General features: G+C 49.2%; 1 protein-coding gene across 3 annotated transcripts in view; it reads right to left on the bottom strand.

Annotated features, from left to right (window-relative positions):
* The window catches only part of ASCC1 (activating signal cointegrator 1 complex subunit 1), a 34,988-nt gene that overhangs the window by 12,578 nt on the left and 8,281 nt on the right, over positions 1-14,129 (bottom strand). For all 3 annotated transcript variants that reach the window (XM_036385420.1, XM_036385421.1, XM_036385419.2), the window contains exons 6-9: positions 10,896-11,032; positions 8,644-8,763; positions 4,420-4,541; positions 2,300-2,379 (exon numbers count right to left, since the gene is read on the bottom strand). In XM_036385420.1, the coding sequence (XP_036241313.1) occupies positions 2,300-2,379; positions 4,420-4,541; positions 8,644-8,763; positions 10,896-11,032 (459 nt within the window). The remainder of the gene's footprint in view (positions 1-2,299; positions 2,380-4,419; positions 4,542-8,643; positions 8,764-10,895; positions 11,033-14,129) is intronic.

Genomic DNA, 14,129 nt, shown 5'->3' with positions numbered 1-14,129 from the left:
ACACACACACACAAACACACACCCCAGCTCTGACCATGGAACAGCAGAGCCACAGCACTCCCATCCTGTTCTGTGCCCCGACAGCTCCAGTCCTGCCCTGAGCCTTTGGCCCTACAGGGCTGCACAATGGGAATGAGAGTGATGAAACCTGAGTTTTCCCACTTTCCCTCCTACCAGCAGCCATGCTTTGTTAGCGTTCCAAGTGGGAACACAGCCACTCAGCAGAGCTATCACAGAGTCCCACCGCCTGGAATCACATGCAGGGCACATGGCCCTCCCTCCCACCAGCCTGCCTAAGTGCAGCCATATTCATTAACAGCCCTTCCTTTAGATCCTGGTGCAAAAGTTAATGAAGCCACTTTGTGAGAGGGCAGCCTCCCCAGCAGAAGATAAATAATGGATATAAAAGCAGGCTGGGAGGGAGCTGGCGCATCCCTGCAAGGTCATGCTGGAATGCATCAGTGGCTCACTGAGGCTGGGCTCCTCCGGTAAGGAGCCTGGAGCTATTTATGACTCATGTAATTAATTAATGCCAACGGGCGTTCTGCTGCAGGCACGTGGGAGACCAAAGGGAAATACGAAGCGGGCAGGTTAGGAAATGTAGTGGAGGTGGGAGAGAAGGATGACATTTCTTGTGGCAAGACATGCTTTGAAGTAATTACCAGCAGTCCAAACAGCCAGCAGCTCTTTTGGCTACGTCAGTACAAAATCAATTAGGAGCTTTAAAAATGCATCGGGCTCGTATTCCCGAGAGCATCAAGAATAAGAAGTAGCCTCGGAAGGAGAGTGGTTGCATTTCCAAGCACCGTGCACCGTAAGACCCTTCTCCATATCCTCAGACCCCACAAACGGTGTGACCAGCAGAGGGAGCATCGTTAATACCGTCCCAATCACACACACTTTGGGATGAGAGCACGGAGGAAGACCCACAGTTTGATTTTATGTGGCTCTAAAGCCTGAGGACAACTTTAACAGAAGCAGGAGAAAGGAGTGAAGGCAAACGTGGAGAAAACAGAGAACTGCAGGCACTCAGGGCTCTTGACACAAATCTCCCTCTTTCAGAGCTACCTCTCCCAACACTGGGAGCTATCCAAAACTGCAGATCACATCAAGAAAGGGACCAGGGCTGTGGCTTCCCTGCTCCAGCTTGCAATACTGCAGTCTCACACTGCACACTCAACATGTGGTGACGCTGAGTCATGACACCACGCTCGCACAGACCGTTTGAGGACAATGAGAGCTTAACCTAATTTCGTCCGTTTGTTTGTCCTCTGCACACAGATCAATCAGTTCCACTCCCTGCCTTCACATCCCCCTGCATCCAGTGCCTGATACATTATTAAGACTGTAAATACAAAAAAAGCTCACTCTTCCCCTCCTCTGGGAGGGCTCTAAAGTCCTTCTGAGTTGTCCAGCTCCCACCCAGCCTGCATCCTTTCTCATGTATCTTCATTGCCAGAATATCTTCTTACCCTTCCCAAATGTATCCATGCATTGTCCTCGCTCCCTCTTATCAGAGCTGCCTGCACCAAATCCTCTCACACAATGAGGATTGTAGATTTGCTTACATGCTGGTGCTGTTTTCCATTTCTGCTCCTCTGTGCATCTCTTTTCTCTCTGGACACTTGCAGGGGTCAAGCAGCACAGCATCAGTCTGCCACAGCCATCTGGATGAGCAGCAGAGGCTGCCTGCAGCCCCAACCCTGGCTGGCAAAGCCTGGGAGTCTCCAGCATGCTCCCCCTCTTTGAGCCTTTCCCAATCTCCACAGTCTGGGGGATTGTGTTTTCTAACCTCTGATCACTGCCAAAGCCCTCGGATCCTGGTGGGACTCCCTACCACTACCCAGTATTTTTCTGGAGCAAATCAATAGCAGAGATTAAAACCCAAAAAGAAAAGAGTAAGTGAAATGAGAGTGGGGTTTAGTTTCATAAATATATATGAGTAGAACAAGAGCAACCAAGTGCTTCTTTCTGGTGGGCTGAGAATCAACTCGAGCCTGAGTCTCCAGGGTAAAACAGGAGCGAAGTAAACGACAACACGAACACCCACTTAGCATTCGTGCTTCATATCCCTGCTCTGAGCCTCAGCAGCTCCAGGAATGCTCCTGTTAAATACTCTAATGCTCCCAATTACCAGTGATCTGGACTGGTTATTGTCTAAACAGATTCCCCCCACCCCCCCAAGCCCCTGGAGATCCCATAAGCCCAAGGCAAAAGCAGTCTAGAAGAGGTGTTTCGACCTCTTCTGGCTATACAATATCCATAGCTGGCTCCATTTCCCTAATTGTTTCATACTGACCTTGAGGATATTTTGGCCATTAAATGACTCCCGCTCCTTGAAAGATGATTTACCAGGCATTGTGTTGTTTCGTTCTTCAGCTGTAGAGAGAAAAGCCAGCAGCAGAATGAGCTTCAGATGGGAGAACTCTGTGTGCTGTACTTCACCCCCCACTCTGTCCCTCCCCAAAGTCAGCTGCCAGCTAATAAACCATCTTTGCCTGGTTCTCAGTGCAAAAAAAACCCACTTCCACTTGGATTTTAGGAGGAAAAGGGCTGGAGCTGGTGCCTCTATGGGGATCACCTCTGTTACCTGAAGGAAAGGCCCCAAATCACAGCTACTGCTGTGGTGATTCTGTAGGGCTGACTGCTCAGTGCAACACACCTGCTTCTCTCTGGCTCGTTTTCATCCCTCATCCTGCCATGGCAGGGTGTGAGACAGCACTTGCATGGCCTGGAACAGCCCCAGATCCCAGGCTGAGCATGCCAGCACAGTGCCAGGCGGGATGGGGACAGCCCCGACACAAACCTGTGCTGCCTGCACCCGACGTGTGCTGTGGATGCTTCTGTGGGGTGGGCACACAGCCACACACACAGACATTCAGAATAGCAACCCAGGCCTACAGCAGCTGCCAAAAGCCTACATCTGAGATCCATTTCCCCAGAGCACGGCTGGGTTTTTATATAATCCCCAAGTACATGATCTGTGCCTTCCACAGCACCTCTGCCTCACTCAGTGAATATATTCAGTATTTCTTTTTCATCTCCATCATTAACTGTGAAGTCCCCCTCACATCCAGCTTGCTGTTCAAATCCTGTATGGAATACAAAGAGACTTCTATGGCTGCCTGTGGAATGCTGGCGGAACGCTCTCCCCATTGTGTCTGAATGCCTCTCGTGCCTCATGGGGCTGTGCAGAATATAGACTCAGGGTGCCAGACCCAGCTGCCCATGTGCAGAGCCACAGCAGCACTCTGGGGTCACATTTCCAGGGCTCAGTTTGAGAGCCCCATCTTTACAGGGTTTCTGCACCCTGGGTGTGCTTGTTTGACTCCAGCAGCAGTCAGAGCCAAACCTGCCCAGAAGACAATGACACAAATCACCTGCTGTTATCACTGTCCCTGCAGAGATTCAGAGAGGCAACAACTAAAGAATTCCTGACACAACCTATTGCAGGGCACAGGGGCCAGAGCACGCATGTTTGCACATGGAGAACCAGGCTGTAACACACTGCCCCTCCCCAAGGATGATGCTTTTAGGGCTGCTTTATAAAGTAATGTGATCAGAGTGAAGCTAGAGACAGCTCAGAGCAGACAATCTTTTGGCAGAGACAGCAGACGCCATACACTCAAGAATAGCTCACATTCAGCTTCGCATCACATTCATCTGTCTGCATCTGATTTAAGGAGAAAGACAATGGAATCACTTTCCTAAAGAAATGGGCAGTCTCTAAGTTAACCAAAGAGGATTATGTTTTCATCTTGTTTGAAGGTCAGCACAACACATGGAGTTGTTACCCAGTTTCAATTTAACACTGGGACACAGAGAGCCCAAGATCTCACCTCCATGAGGAGTGGCTGAGGTCACCTGCTCTGTTCAGCCTGAAGGAGACTGAGGGGAGACCTCATCAGGGTCTGCAGCTTCCTCCCAAAGGGCAGTGCAGGAGCAGCTCTGCTCTCTGAGACCAGGGACAGGAGCCAGGGGCATTGCTGGAGCTGTGCCAGGGGAGGTTGGATATTGGGAAAAGGTTCCTTGCCCAGAGGGAACACTGACCAGGCTCCCCAGGAAATGGTCAGAGCTTCAGGAGTGTTTGGACAACGCTCTCAGGCACAGGGGGGGATTGTGGGGTGTCCTGGGCAGGGCCAGGAACTGGGCTGGATGATCCTTGTGGGTCCCTTCCCACTCAGGACATTCTATGATTCTACTTGAACATATTTTTCCCTAGCAGTGCTACAGGGTGCCAAGGTTTTGAATCTATGACTTTTGTTCATTGCTTTATTTTCTTCTGGGTTTTATCTGCAGATATCTTCCCCCCAGCCCTGTAAGTAAGAAAAACCACGGTGATAAAGCAAACAACAGCATCTGCTGAGCAAAGGGACTACTTTAAATGCATTTAGCAGCAAGGATGAAGGCTCTACATACTTGGATCTTTCCTGAAGAGAGTGTTCATGACTGTGGCATGCAGCTTCACCCTGTCCCACTCTTTAAGCATCAGGCCAGAGGCCACAAAGCGCTCCACCAGCTGATCAGCGAGCATCTGCAACCTGGGAAGCAAAGGGAAAGAACAGGGCCACGTGAAACAAGGAGCCTCTGCAGCATCAGCTTTGGGCTTTTCAGCCAGAAGGGCAGCAAGTGTGAAATGAAGTCTCTGCCTGCACACAGGAAAGGGAGCCAGTCCCTGATGGAAAGCGAGCAGAGGCATCAGCATTCAGCTCTAATGCAAGAAGTTCTGATTGTTGCACAAAGCTTCCTCTGTGATCGCTTCTGCTGCAAATATTCCACGAGGAAGGGCAGATTTAGCACAGCAGAGAGCTCACTCACAGTGACAGATGTTACTGGGAGCTGAAGGATGCATCTTCCTACTGCCAGGAAACACAATGTGACTCTCCTTGCAAATGCTAAAATCTGCACACCCGCAGAGGTTTAGGCACCTTGGCTCCCAGGATGTGCTCAGGGACTGCTGCAGCCTGGCTCCTCTCTGCCCCAGATAACCAACCCACCCCTGGGCTTGCTGTCTGGGAGAGCCCAGAACGTGGTGACAGGGCCACAAACCCTGCCAGCACATCCTGGTGAGCACTCCAGCTTTGGAGCTACTGAGCAAGCAAAATCCAAGGACTTACTCCCACTTTTGTGTCTGGCCTTGACTCTCAGGATCTGAGGGCAGACCCATCCTAGGACAAGCAGCAGGAGCAGGGATCAGAGCACTGTGCTCATGTCTAAGGAGCTGAAGGAGCTTCCAGGCTGCTGCTGTGCCCAAAAAATTCCTGCAGTGCCTGATTCTTACCAAAGGTGGAGAGGATATGCCAGAATGAGAGCTTCCCATTTCTGAAAATAATGCCAGAGGGTGTTCAGTGTGTGCAGAAGAATCTGAGCTGCCCCCAGCACGTCCCAGGGACTGCAGAGCTTTCTGCTCTGTGAGATCCCACCACGGTGTCTCAGCTGTGGCAGAGCATGGCCTGTCCCCAGAGCCTGGGGCTGCCATGCTCTGGATGCCAGCTCTGACCCCCACTGCTGGCTTTGGGCTGCCCCTCACGGGCTGCCAGCCCCCATGTGACCATTTCAAGACTCTCAAACTACCAATTGTCACGGCTTTTTACTATTTTCTGGCTTTACTTCAGTGATTTTTAAAATTAGCAATGACAAAGATGAAATGAATATCATTACAGACAATACTAAAACAAATTAACAGAGAATAGCTCAAGTGAAAATGGTGCTTTATTACGTTATAAAGTTAATCAAGGAAATAAAACAAATTAGAATGAATTATAATGGAAATTATTTGCCATGTGGGAGGCATCAGAGCATGATCCCTCTTTCAGTCTGAGCCATTATATGTGCAGAAGGGCTTGCCAACCCCTAATTCTGTCTGCAGTTATGCAAGCTAAGTCAGGATAAATCAAATCTCCTGCTTTACAGCTTAAGCTGATCAAGATCATCCAAAGATCAGGAAGGAACTCCACCCCTCAGCCATGCCAGGAACTACACAGAGCTAACAGGACATCTTGCATGAGACAGGAAGGCACACACCTCTCTCTAGCACAGGCTGCAGCACTCTGATCCAGCACAGGAAGCCACGTGGCTGCTGCTCTCCTCTGGTATTGGCCTTGCAGCTCAGAAACTGCTTCCCCATTTCCCTCAGCAAGGCACAGCAGGTTTCAGCAGGTTCAAGGAGCTGCTCAGCAATGACCTGTGTCACAGGCCACAAAACAAAGCAGGGCTTTGTGAAGACATCACCATTTGTCCTCTCTTTATAATCACTGCTGGTCCAACACAGTGTCTGCTGGAATCTCAAAGGAAGGAAAAGCTGCTCTCCATCAATACAAAAATACCTTTTTTTTTCTCTCTGCAAAGCTAAATGTTTTTCTGGATGCTTGCTAATAGCTAAGGAACTATGTAAGGGGAGAAGTGCAAGGTAAATGGTATCAGGAGAAGGTGCTTCACCCAGATAGTCATGGGGCACTGAACAGGGAACTGGCACTGGCCCCAAGGCTGCCAGAGCTCCAGGAGCACTTGGACACCACTCTCAGGGACAGAGTGGTGTTGTTGGGGTGTCCTGGCCAGAGCAAGGAACTGGACCCAACCAAGGGGACCCTGATGGGCCCCTTCCAACTAAGCCTATTCTGTGAATTAATCTGCAGGTGAGGGCAGGACCAGCCTGGACCAAGGATTAAAACTTCAAATTGCTTGGCCCTCTCTGAGCCTGCTGCGATGCAAAAAGCAAAACAGGTGCTGTGGAAGAGAAGCCTGGCAGTTTCCAGGTGCCATGCAAAGCACAAGGTCTGGTTTTGTTAAAAACCTCAGCTAACAGATCTCTGTGAAGGACAGTGGAAGCATCAGTCCTTTCTTGGGGGGTGGGGAGTGCTGTTTGCAGTCTCAAGGCCAGGTGGATTTGAAGTCCTCACTTCTCTCCCCTGCCCAAAGCAGCTCTGCCAGCCCTGATGCACATCAGCACTTTCTCCAGCATTATGCCTGAGTGTGCTCTCACCACACAGGGCACAGCAGGCATCTGAAACAGAGCAGGGTGCAAGTACCAACAATTCCAGCTGTCCCCAGAGGCAGGCAGACATCACTGTCAATTCAGGCCCTGCTTATGCTCCACAGGATTCCTCTCCCAGCTCCTCAGGCCGCAGATTTATTTTCAGATGCAACCAGACTGGCAAGCATTGCACCTCAGAGAGAGCCAGAGCTTGGTGACTCAGGAGAAGAGGCCCAGAGCTGGTATTTTAGATACTCTCTACAGCAAAACCCACCAAAGGACATTTGGGTCATGCAGTGTCTGTCTCCATCTCATCTTTCCAAGTGCTCCTGCTCTTTCTCCCTGTGCTCTGGCTCCTGGCTGATCTCTGCCTTGCCCTGGTTCCCCACCTGCCCCATTTGTTTTTATCTCACCTCTTCCAGGGTAGGACAGACTTCAAAGTGGAAGAGCCAAGAAAATACTTCAATTCCTACTGCCTCTCAGCAGTTCTTGCATTTTTCATTTTCCCCCTCGTTTCCTTATCCCACTTCCGATCTCTGACTTCAACACAGCTGCCAAAGTGTGGTTTTAAGCAGGGCCCCCCCTCACCATCTCCTCAGCCCTCAGGGAAAGGATATGCCAGAACACATCCCTTCTTCCCTGAGCCAGTCCCTGCTCACAGCCTCCCTCCTCCAGCTGCACTGCTCCATGCTCCTCTGCTAGCTCCTGCTGTCCTCTGCAATGGGAACACACAACAAAAGGGCAGTGCTGTCAGGCAGAGAGGAGGCTGAGGCTCAGAGACAGGAGGTAAAGCTCTTTTGGCTACTCCCCTTCCCTGTTTCTGGCAACCAGCAGCACTGAGTACATCAGCTCTTCTGTTAATCACAGAATCTACAGTGGTTTGGGTTGGAAGAGGTGTTAAAGATCAGCTGCTTCCAAACCCTGCCATGGGCAGAGACACCTTCCACCAGACCAGGATGCTCCAAGCCCCATCCATGTTTCCTCAGTCTTCCAGAAAGCACCAAGAGAAAAGATGGTGCCACTGGTGATGTAGTCCTTGTCAAAAACAAGATGAAGGAAAGTTGTCCAGACACTGCCACATCCTGGGCAGGGCTGTTTGTGGAGCTGAAGCCATCAGCCACAGTGGTGAACAGCACAAACACTGGAGCTGACACCAACCAGGCTTCAAGATCCTGCAGCAGCAGCTCCCAAAGGCATTTCACAGCCAGCACCCATTCCAGGCTGCTGCAGACACACAAACCAACTCTGTAATCAGGTCATGCTCTTCTGAGGACCTTCTGGGTTAACTGGGTTTTAAGTGCTGCAGAATAGAACACACCAGGCTGTCCAGATTAATCTGGACTGCAGGTTGGGAACAAGACAGTAGAGGCCAAATCCTCCTGCCTTCTAAGTCATCTCAGAGTATCTCCTTGGCCATCTTATGCCTGTGTGAGCTGTGACTCCATCACTCACCCTGACAGACTGCTGCAGAAACAAATAACATCCTTCAGCTGCAGCACCAGGGACTGAGTTAAAGAGCAAACACATCACTGCCTTAACTGCTTCAGGAAGCAAGGATGACTTCATCTTGGTGACTGCTGGCCTGAGGACTGCCAGGAACACCCACCAGCTCCAGAGGGTTTCCCTGGCACTCTGGGGAGGAATGAAAGACAGGAGCACGGGGAACTCACCTGTCTGAGCCATCCTTCATGTGGACTTTGGCATAAAGGACATCTGTCATGGCAGGGTCATCGTTCATGTACTCCACTCCTGCCACCTCCACTGTCAGGGGCTGGCCTCCAGTAATTTGGCTAAAATTCAAGAAATTCCTAATGTTAAAAAGAAAAACATCACACCAGCTCTTGAAACGCAACACGTAGTGCTCCTTGTGCACATACCAAATATTTGGGTTTACTATGGGAATGAGATTACTCTTTTTGCTGTAGTGAGACACAAATTTGATGTTAAGTGGGACTCAAATGTTACACAGAGCCTATGGGGCAGTGAACTCCACTCAGAAGTTCTTTTCTGTCCCCTATTTTTCAGCTTGTTTGCACTGCAAAAACCCAAACTCAAAAAGTCTCCCTAATTCCTAAAACTCAAAAGCCTATGGCTGCTATTGCCTTGTCACCCTGAGTGGTAGAAGAGTTTGAGTTCATACATTTGGTGTTTCAGACACACATTAAGTCAACTTGTCAGTGCTCACAGGCCACCCCAACATGGAGATCTCCATCCACATGTCAGAAACCCAGCAGAAGGAAATGGTTCAAGCTCTCATTCCAGAGAGGCTCCTGCCTCCCTGTGAAAAGACCAACCACAAAGTCTCTGATTTTTGCTGGGAAAGGCACTTGATACAGAACACAGCTCTGAGTGCAACATCCAGCCAGTAAACAGAGCTGGTTTAAAATCAGCTCCAGCTCTTCATGCAGGATATAATATGCACTCCCACACCTGCAAACGCCCTGTAGAGTGTATCTGCTTCCCAACACTCTGCCTCCTTGCCTCTACCATCCTGGGAGGCTGGTGCCACAGCCAGTGCTCCCTGTGAGTAAGTGAAGCCTTGTTCAACACCCAGGGCTTGTGGAAAGAACAGGGAGTGTCTTGGCAGGCAGATGTAACAAACACAAGTTAACAAGGTGAGTGTGACTTTGCTCTGACCTTGCTCACTCCTGTTCAGCTTTTGAGGTGCTCAGCAAAGATTCCCAAGTGAAATAAGCAGTGTGTTTTCCCTTCCCAGTATAGTCACTGGGAGGGAAACAGCACAAATGTACTATTATGGACACCAAATTAACAGCACTAAAGGTCACATATTCTAAAAAGGGTCAAAATGGTCACAGCTACCTTCAGAGGGCACTGCCTGCACTTCAGAAAAGGAAATGAAAGCTAATGAAGGTTTATGTAGGTGGAAGGGAGCCTAATTAATTTTCCAAGTATATTTACTTGGGTGTGGAAGGGGAAATAAACTAAAGGTTACCTTCAAGTGTTGATTCCCCCTTCACTAAAGGAAACAGGGAGCAATGATTTTCTCAGCATCTGTTCAATCCACTTATGTGGAAGCTGGCACTTTCCAAATATTGCATTCAGAGCCTCCCCCTGGAAACACACTTGCATTTCTGTTCAACAGCTGAACTGGAGCCATCCTTTTAAAGGCAGAGGTAGGAATTCTGGCCATGCATTAATTCCCACAGATATTAGCTGGCACAGCGTGGCCAATTCTTCATGCACCGAGGCAGCAAATAAATGAATGCAAGGGATCCGTGCTCTGTGTGCAAAGGCTTTGCAGAAATAAATAAATAAACCACCCCCTCAGGCCATCTTCAATTACTAAGCTGACCAGAGATAAGCTAATTAAGGTGCCACTGGAGCACATTTGCAGCCAAAGCCCCAACATCTGCAGCTGGGTGTTAACAGGCAGCGAGGCAGCCGCGCTCCCAGAGCAGCCAGCACGGACACTTTCAGGCTGATTGCTCACAGGGCTCCTGATGGCTCCCCTCAGCCAGGAATGTGTGTCAAGGACACCTCAGCATCTGCTCTGAGGCAGGAGGGAAGTGCCAGAGCCAGAGCCCACTGCAGGCAGCGTGCAAAGGTAAGGGAGCTCAGCCCTCCCTCTGCTGCAGGCAGGGGACAGCGGCAAAAACTGCTCAGGCACAAAGAACGGGGATGCACGTGAGGAGGGGAAGTGAGCAGAGCAGGTTTCCAGGGAATGCTGAGGGTCTGAGCTGAGCTACAGATGCTGTAAGGCTCTCTGTGGCTGCTCAGTGATTTCTACTGCCCCATTTGAAACATTTCTAAATGTTTCAAAACATTTCTAAATTTTTCTAAATTTCTAGAGTTGAGACAAGACTACCGAGCTGCTCTTCTCTTCACTGTTCCTCGTCAAGACAGAGTGCTGCTTTCCCCTCTCTCCAGGCCTTGGTGATGACATCCCTCTCCCACCACTTACTCCACAAAGTCCTCTTTGCACTGCTGCAGGAGGTCACAGGCTCTCTGGATCTCTTGTTCATTCAGGAGCACCAGCGTCCCGATAGTCAGGTGAAGCTTTGCAGGGTTCTGGAAGAGGCTGCTGCTGACCCCGTGATCCTACAAATCAATCCAACACATAGAGGTGTCCTACCTCATCCACACACACCCTGCTCCACCACAGGGATAAACACTACAGAAAGCAGGTACCAAGTCACTGGCATCAATCCCTTTATCTCTGGTCAGGTTGGTAATGACTTGAAGTTGAAAATGTCCCAGGCTTTGTGAGGAAGCACTGGCAGATGAGCTGCAGTCCCACCACAGCTCCCTGCCTGCTCTTCCATCAGAGCTGCTCAAAAGCAGCCTGAAAGATCAGGACAGCAGGCTGTAACTTGGTACCCAGGACCTGCAACACTCACTTGTATGGGGTTTTTTGGGAGGAGACTTCCACAGGTGTCGACGCAGCATCTGCTACCAGCAATGAACTCAACAAAAGCCAGCTCAGATTTAAAACTTCAATGCATTTCTTGTGCAATTAAGCTGAGACCAGCTGTAGTGACAAGCTCTAAATGGTCTCTAAATCCCATCTAAACACAGGTTGCACCTCACAACAGAAGCACAGCTAATACCAGCTCTGATAATTATACTTTTCTTCTTCCCATACACCCTATAGTTTGCTGAGGTGAATTAAGTTTAAATTCCCTTTATAAGAAGAGCTGCGTGTTGTTGCTGGGGAGGAACTGCTCCCAGGTGGAGCAGTGGTTGCATCCAGCTTTAAGAAACATGCAATTCTGTTCTAGGATACTTATAAAAATACCTCAAGGATGGTTAACACACTCACATTAAAACAATTATTTCCACTTAGTGGCCGCTTCCCATCAGCACATTAAATAACCTCCAATTTTAACTCCAGAAGAAGCCAACCTGCCAGGCCATGGAAGCCCTTCTGCATCTGAAAAGGGTGCACCAGCTGAGAACAATAGCTTTGAAGTTTCTACTGTGCTCCAGAGTTTGAAATAAAACCTTTCAGACGTTTAAATGCTGCAGTATCTCAGCCTGTCAAGAGTTTCATGCCCCACATCTCACTCAGCATTTTTCATGCCTAATGACTACATGCAGACCCTTCTTTACAGCACAGCTTATGAGCTGGACTAGGGACAAGGCAGGCTGCAAAACAGAGGCCAGAGGCTTGCTCCAGCAGCCACAGCCTGGCAAACACCAGAGATGGCCCCATCTCACTTCTTCCTACCTTCCCCTCCCTGCAGTAAAAGCTTTGTGGCTTCCTTTAATTCATGCTGCTGTTCACATGCATGACAGGACATGATTTCTCTTTGTCAGCCTTTTTTCTCCAGTGATATCTGCACTCAGAGAATATTTGGCCCTTGACAAAAAAAACAGCTTGGGTAACAGAAACTGGGAGAAGGTTTGATTTAACTTTGCCACGGACAACCAGCTGAGGTCACAGAGTGCACAGACAAGGTACAGCAACACAGCCCTTTGCAGCTCAGAAAGCCAAAGCCCTGCCCTCATTTTCTGCCCCAGCACAATTTGTGCTGTAAACATGACCCTGCCCCAAAAGCAGCATTTTCCCCTGAGGTTTTCAACACCTGAGTGTGGGCTGAGCTGACAAATGATGGCACGTCACCTCCACGAGCCACACTGCTGCTGCTGGGGAGCTCAGCAGGGAAGAGCAGTGCACAGCAAGCAGGCCCAGACCTACATAATCCTCCTGCTTTACTCCCTAGTATTTCAGGCAGCTCCTCAAAACCCTGCTTACACTCCCTACTCTTTCACAGGCCAGCAGATCCCACTTCTCCCACACATAAAATAGATGCTGCGTCAGAGCTGGCTCTCCCTGGAGCAGCCAACGTTCCTGGGGGTGTCTGAGCAGCCCTTCCTGGCTGGATGCTGCTCACCAGGATGCAAAAAGGCTGGAACTCAATTACTCCAATCCCAGATCATGATGTGTGATCAGCAATCACTGAGTCACCTCAGGGGAACCTGCCCTATTGTCTCTACAAAAATTTACTGTTCAAACCTGGGCTCTTTAGGATGTATTGAAAGGCAGGAAGAATAATCCCTTTATGCACTATCCATATGTCATGACTGTCCTTTTTAGCTTATGCCTCTCCCTAACACTGCCCTGTCATGGTCAAAAAAGCTCAACTCATTTCCACTCAGTCATTTTTTCACCCTCCTGCTACCAAAGACTTCTATCTCTGCTCTCCTTCTTTAGAAGGAATACAGAAAGGGTTTTATCTGGGATCTCCAACCCCTTGCAAAGCCCAAGCACGTTGTCCCTCCAAATGTAAGACCCTGTAGTAGGGAAACCCTAAATTCCAACACACTTCAGCCCAGGGATCAAGCTCCTTAGCTCTTCCACCCTGGCCCTGCCCTCTCTACTGTTTTAAGAGCTCCCAATGTTTGCAGAAAGATTTATGTTTTTCAGGATTTTTTTCCTTAAGAGCAGGATGCTGCATGCCAGCTATGTGCCCTGTGCCACCCTGATGCACAAAGGAGTGAGCCAGGAAAACAGTATTTGCACAGGATTGACTGAAGAGCTACAGGCTCCAAAACCCCTCCCACTTTCTGTCCCTTCCACTCTGAGATAAAACACCTCATTAGCAATGTTTGGTATTTACAGGTTGCCATATATGACAGCAATCATGTTTCTTTTCCCTGCTACAGCTGCAGCCTGTTCAGTCTGCAAACGCTGCACAGCTCTAAAAGACCCAACTGTGATTTTTCACAGCAATGTTTCTGCAAAGTCTCTTCCCTTTTCCACCTGCATGCTCAAACAGACATCTCAGCTCTCCTCACTCTCACACCTACATGATTGTGAGAGAGAGGAGACTTCCAAGGTCATCCAGCTGTCCAGACCTCCCACTGCACCACATCAGTGATGAGCTTGTCCAGGTGAGCCACCTCCCCATACTTAGATTAAATTAACCTAAAAGAACCTCCCCTCAGCCCTGCTTCATTTCCCTGCCAACCCTGACCTGTACAGCATGAACAACACCTCAAGTGTTCTGTATTTCAGCACAAGGTTTATCTTATAAAAACATTTAAAGACACACACACAAAAAAAAAAAACTTAGAAAGCATATACCTACCAACAAAATGCTATAAAATATAAATGAATGGTTGTCATGGTAACTGCTTCAGAGAGAAAGAGAGTCCCTCACAAATGCTCAATGGCCAGAAGAGATTCTCACAC

Source organism: Molothrus ater, chromosome 8 (assembly GCF_012460135.2).
Source record: "Molothrus ater isolate BHLD 08-10-18 breed brown headed cowbird chromosome 8, BPBGC_Mater_1.1, whole genome shotgun sequence".
In the NCBI taxonomy this organism is placed as follows: Eukaryota; Metazoa; Chordata; class Aves; order Passeriformes; family Icteridae; genus Molothrus; species Molothrus ater.
Note: the sequence above shows the minus strand (reverse complement) of the source record. Positions and strands in the feature narration are given on the sequence as shown.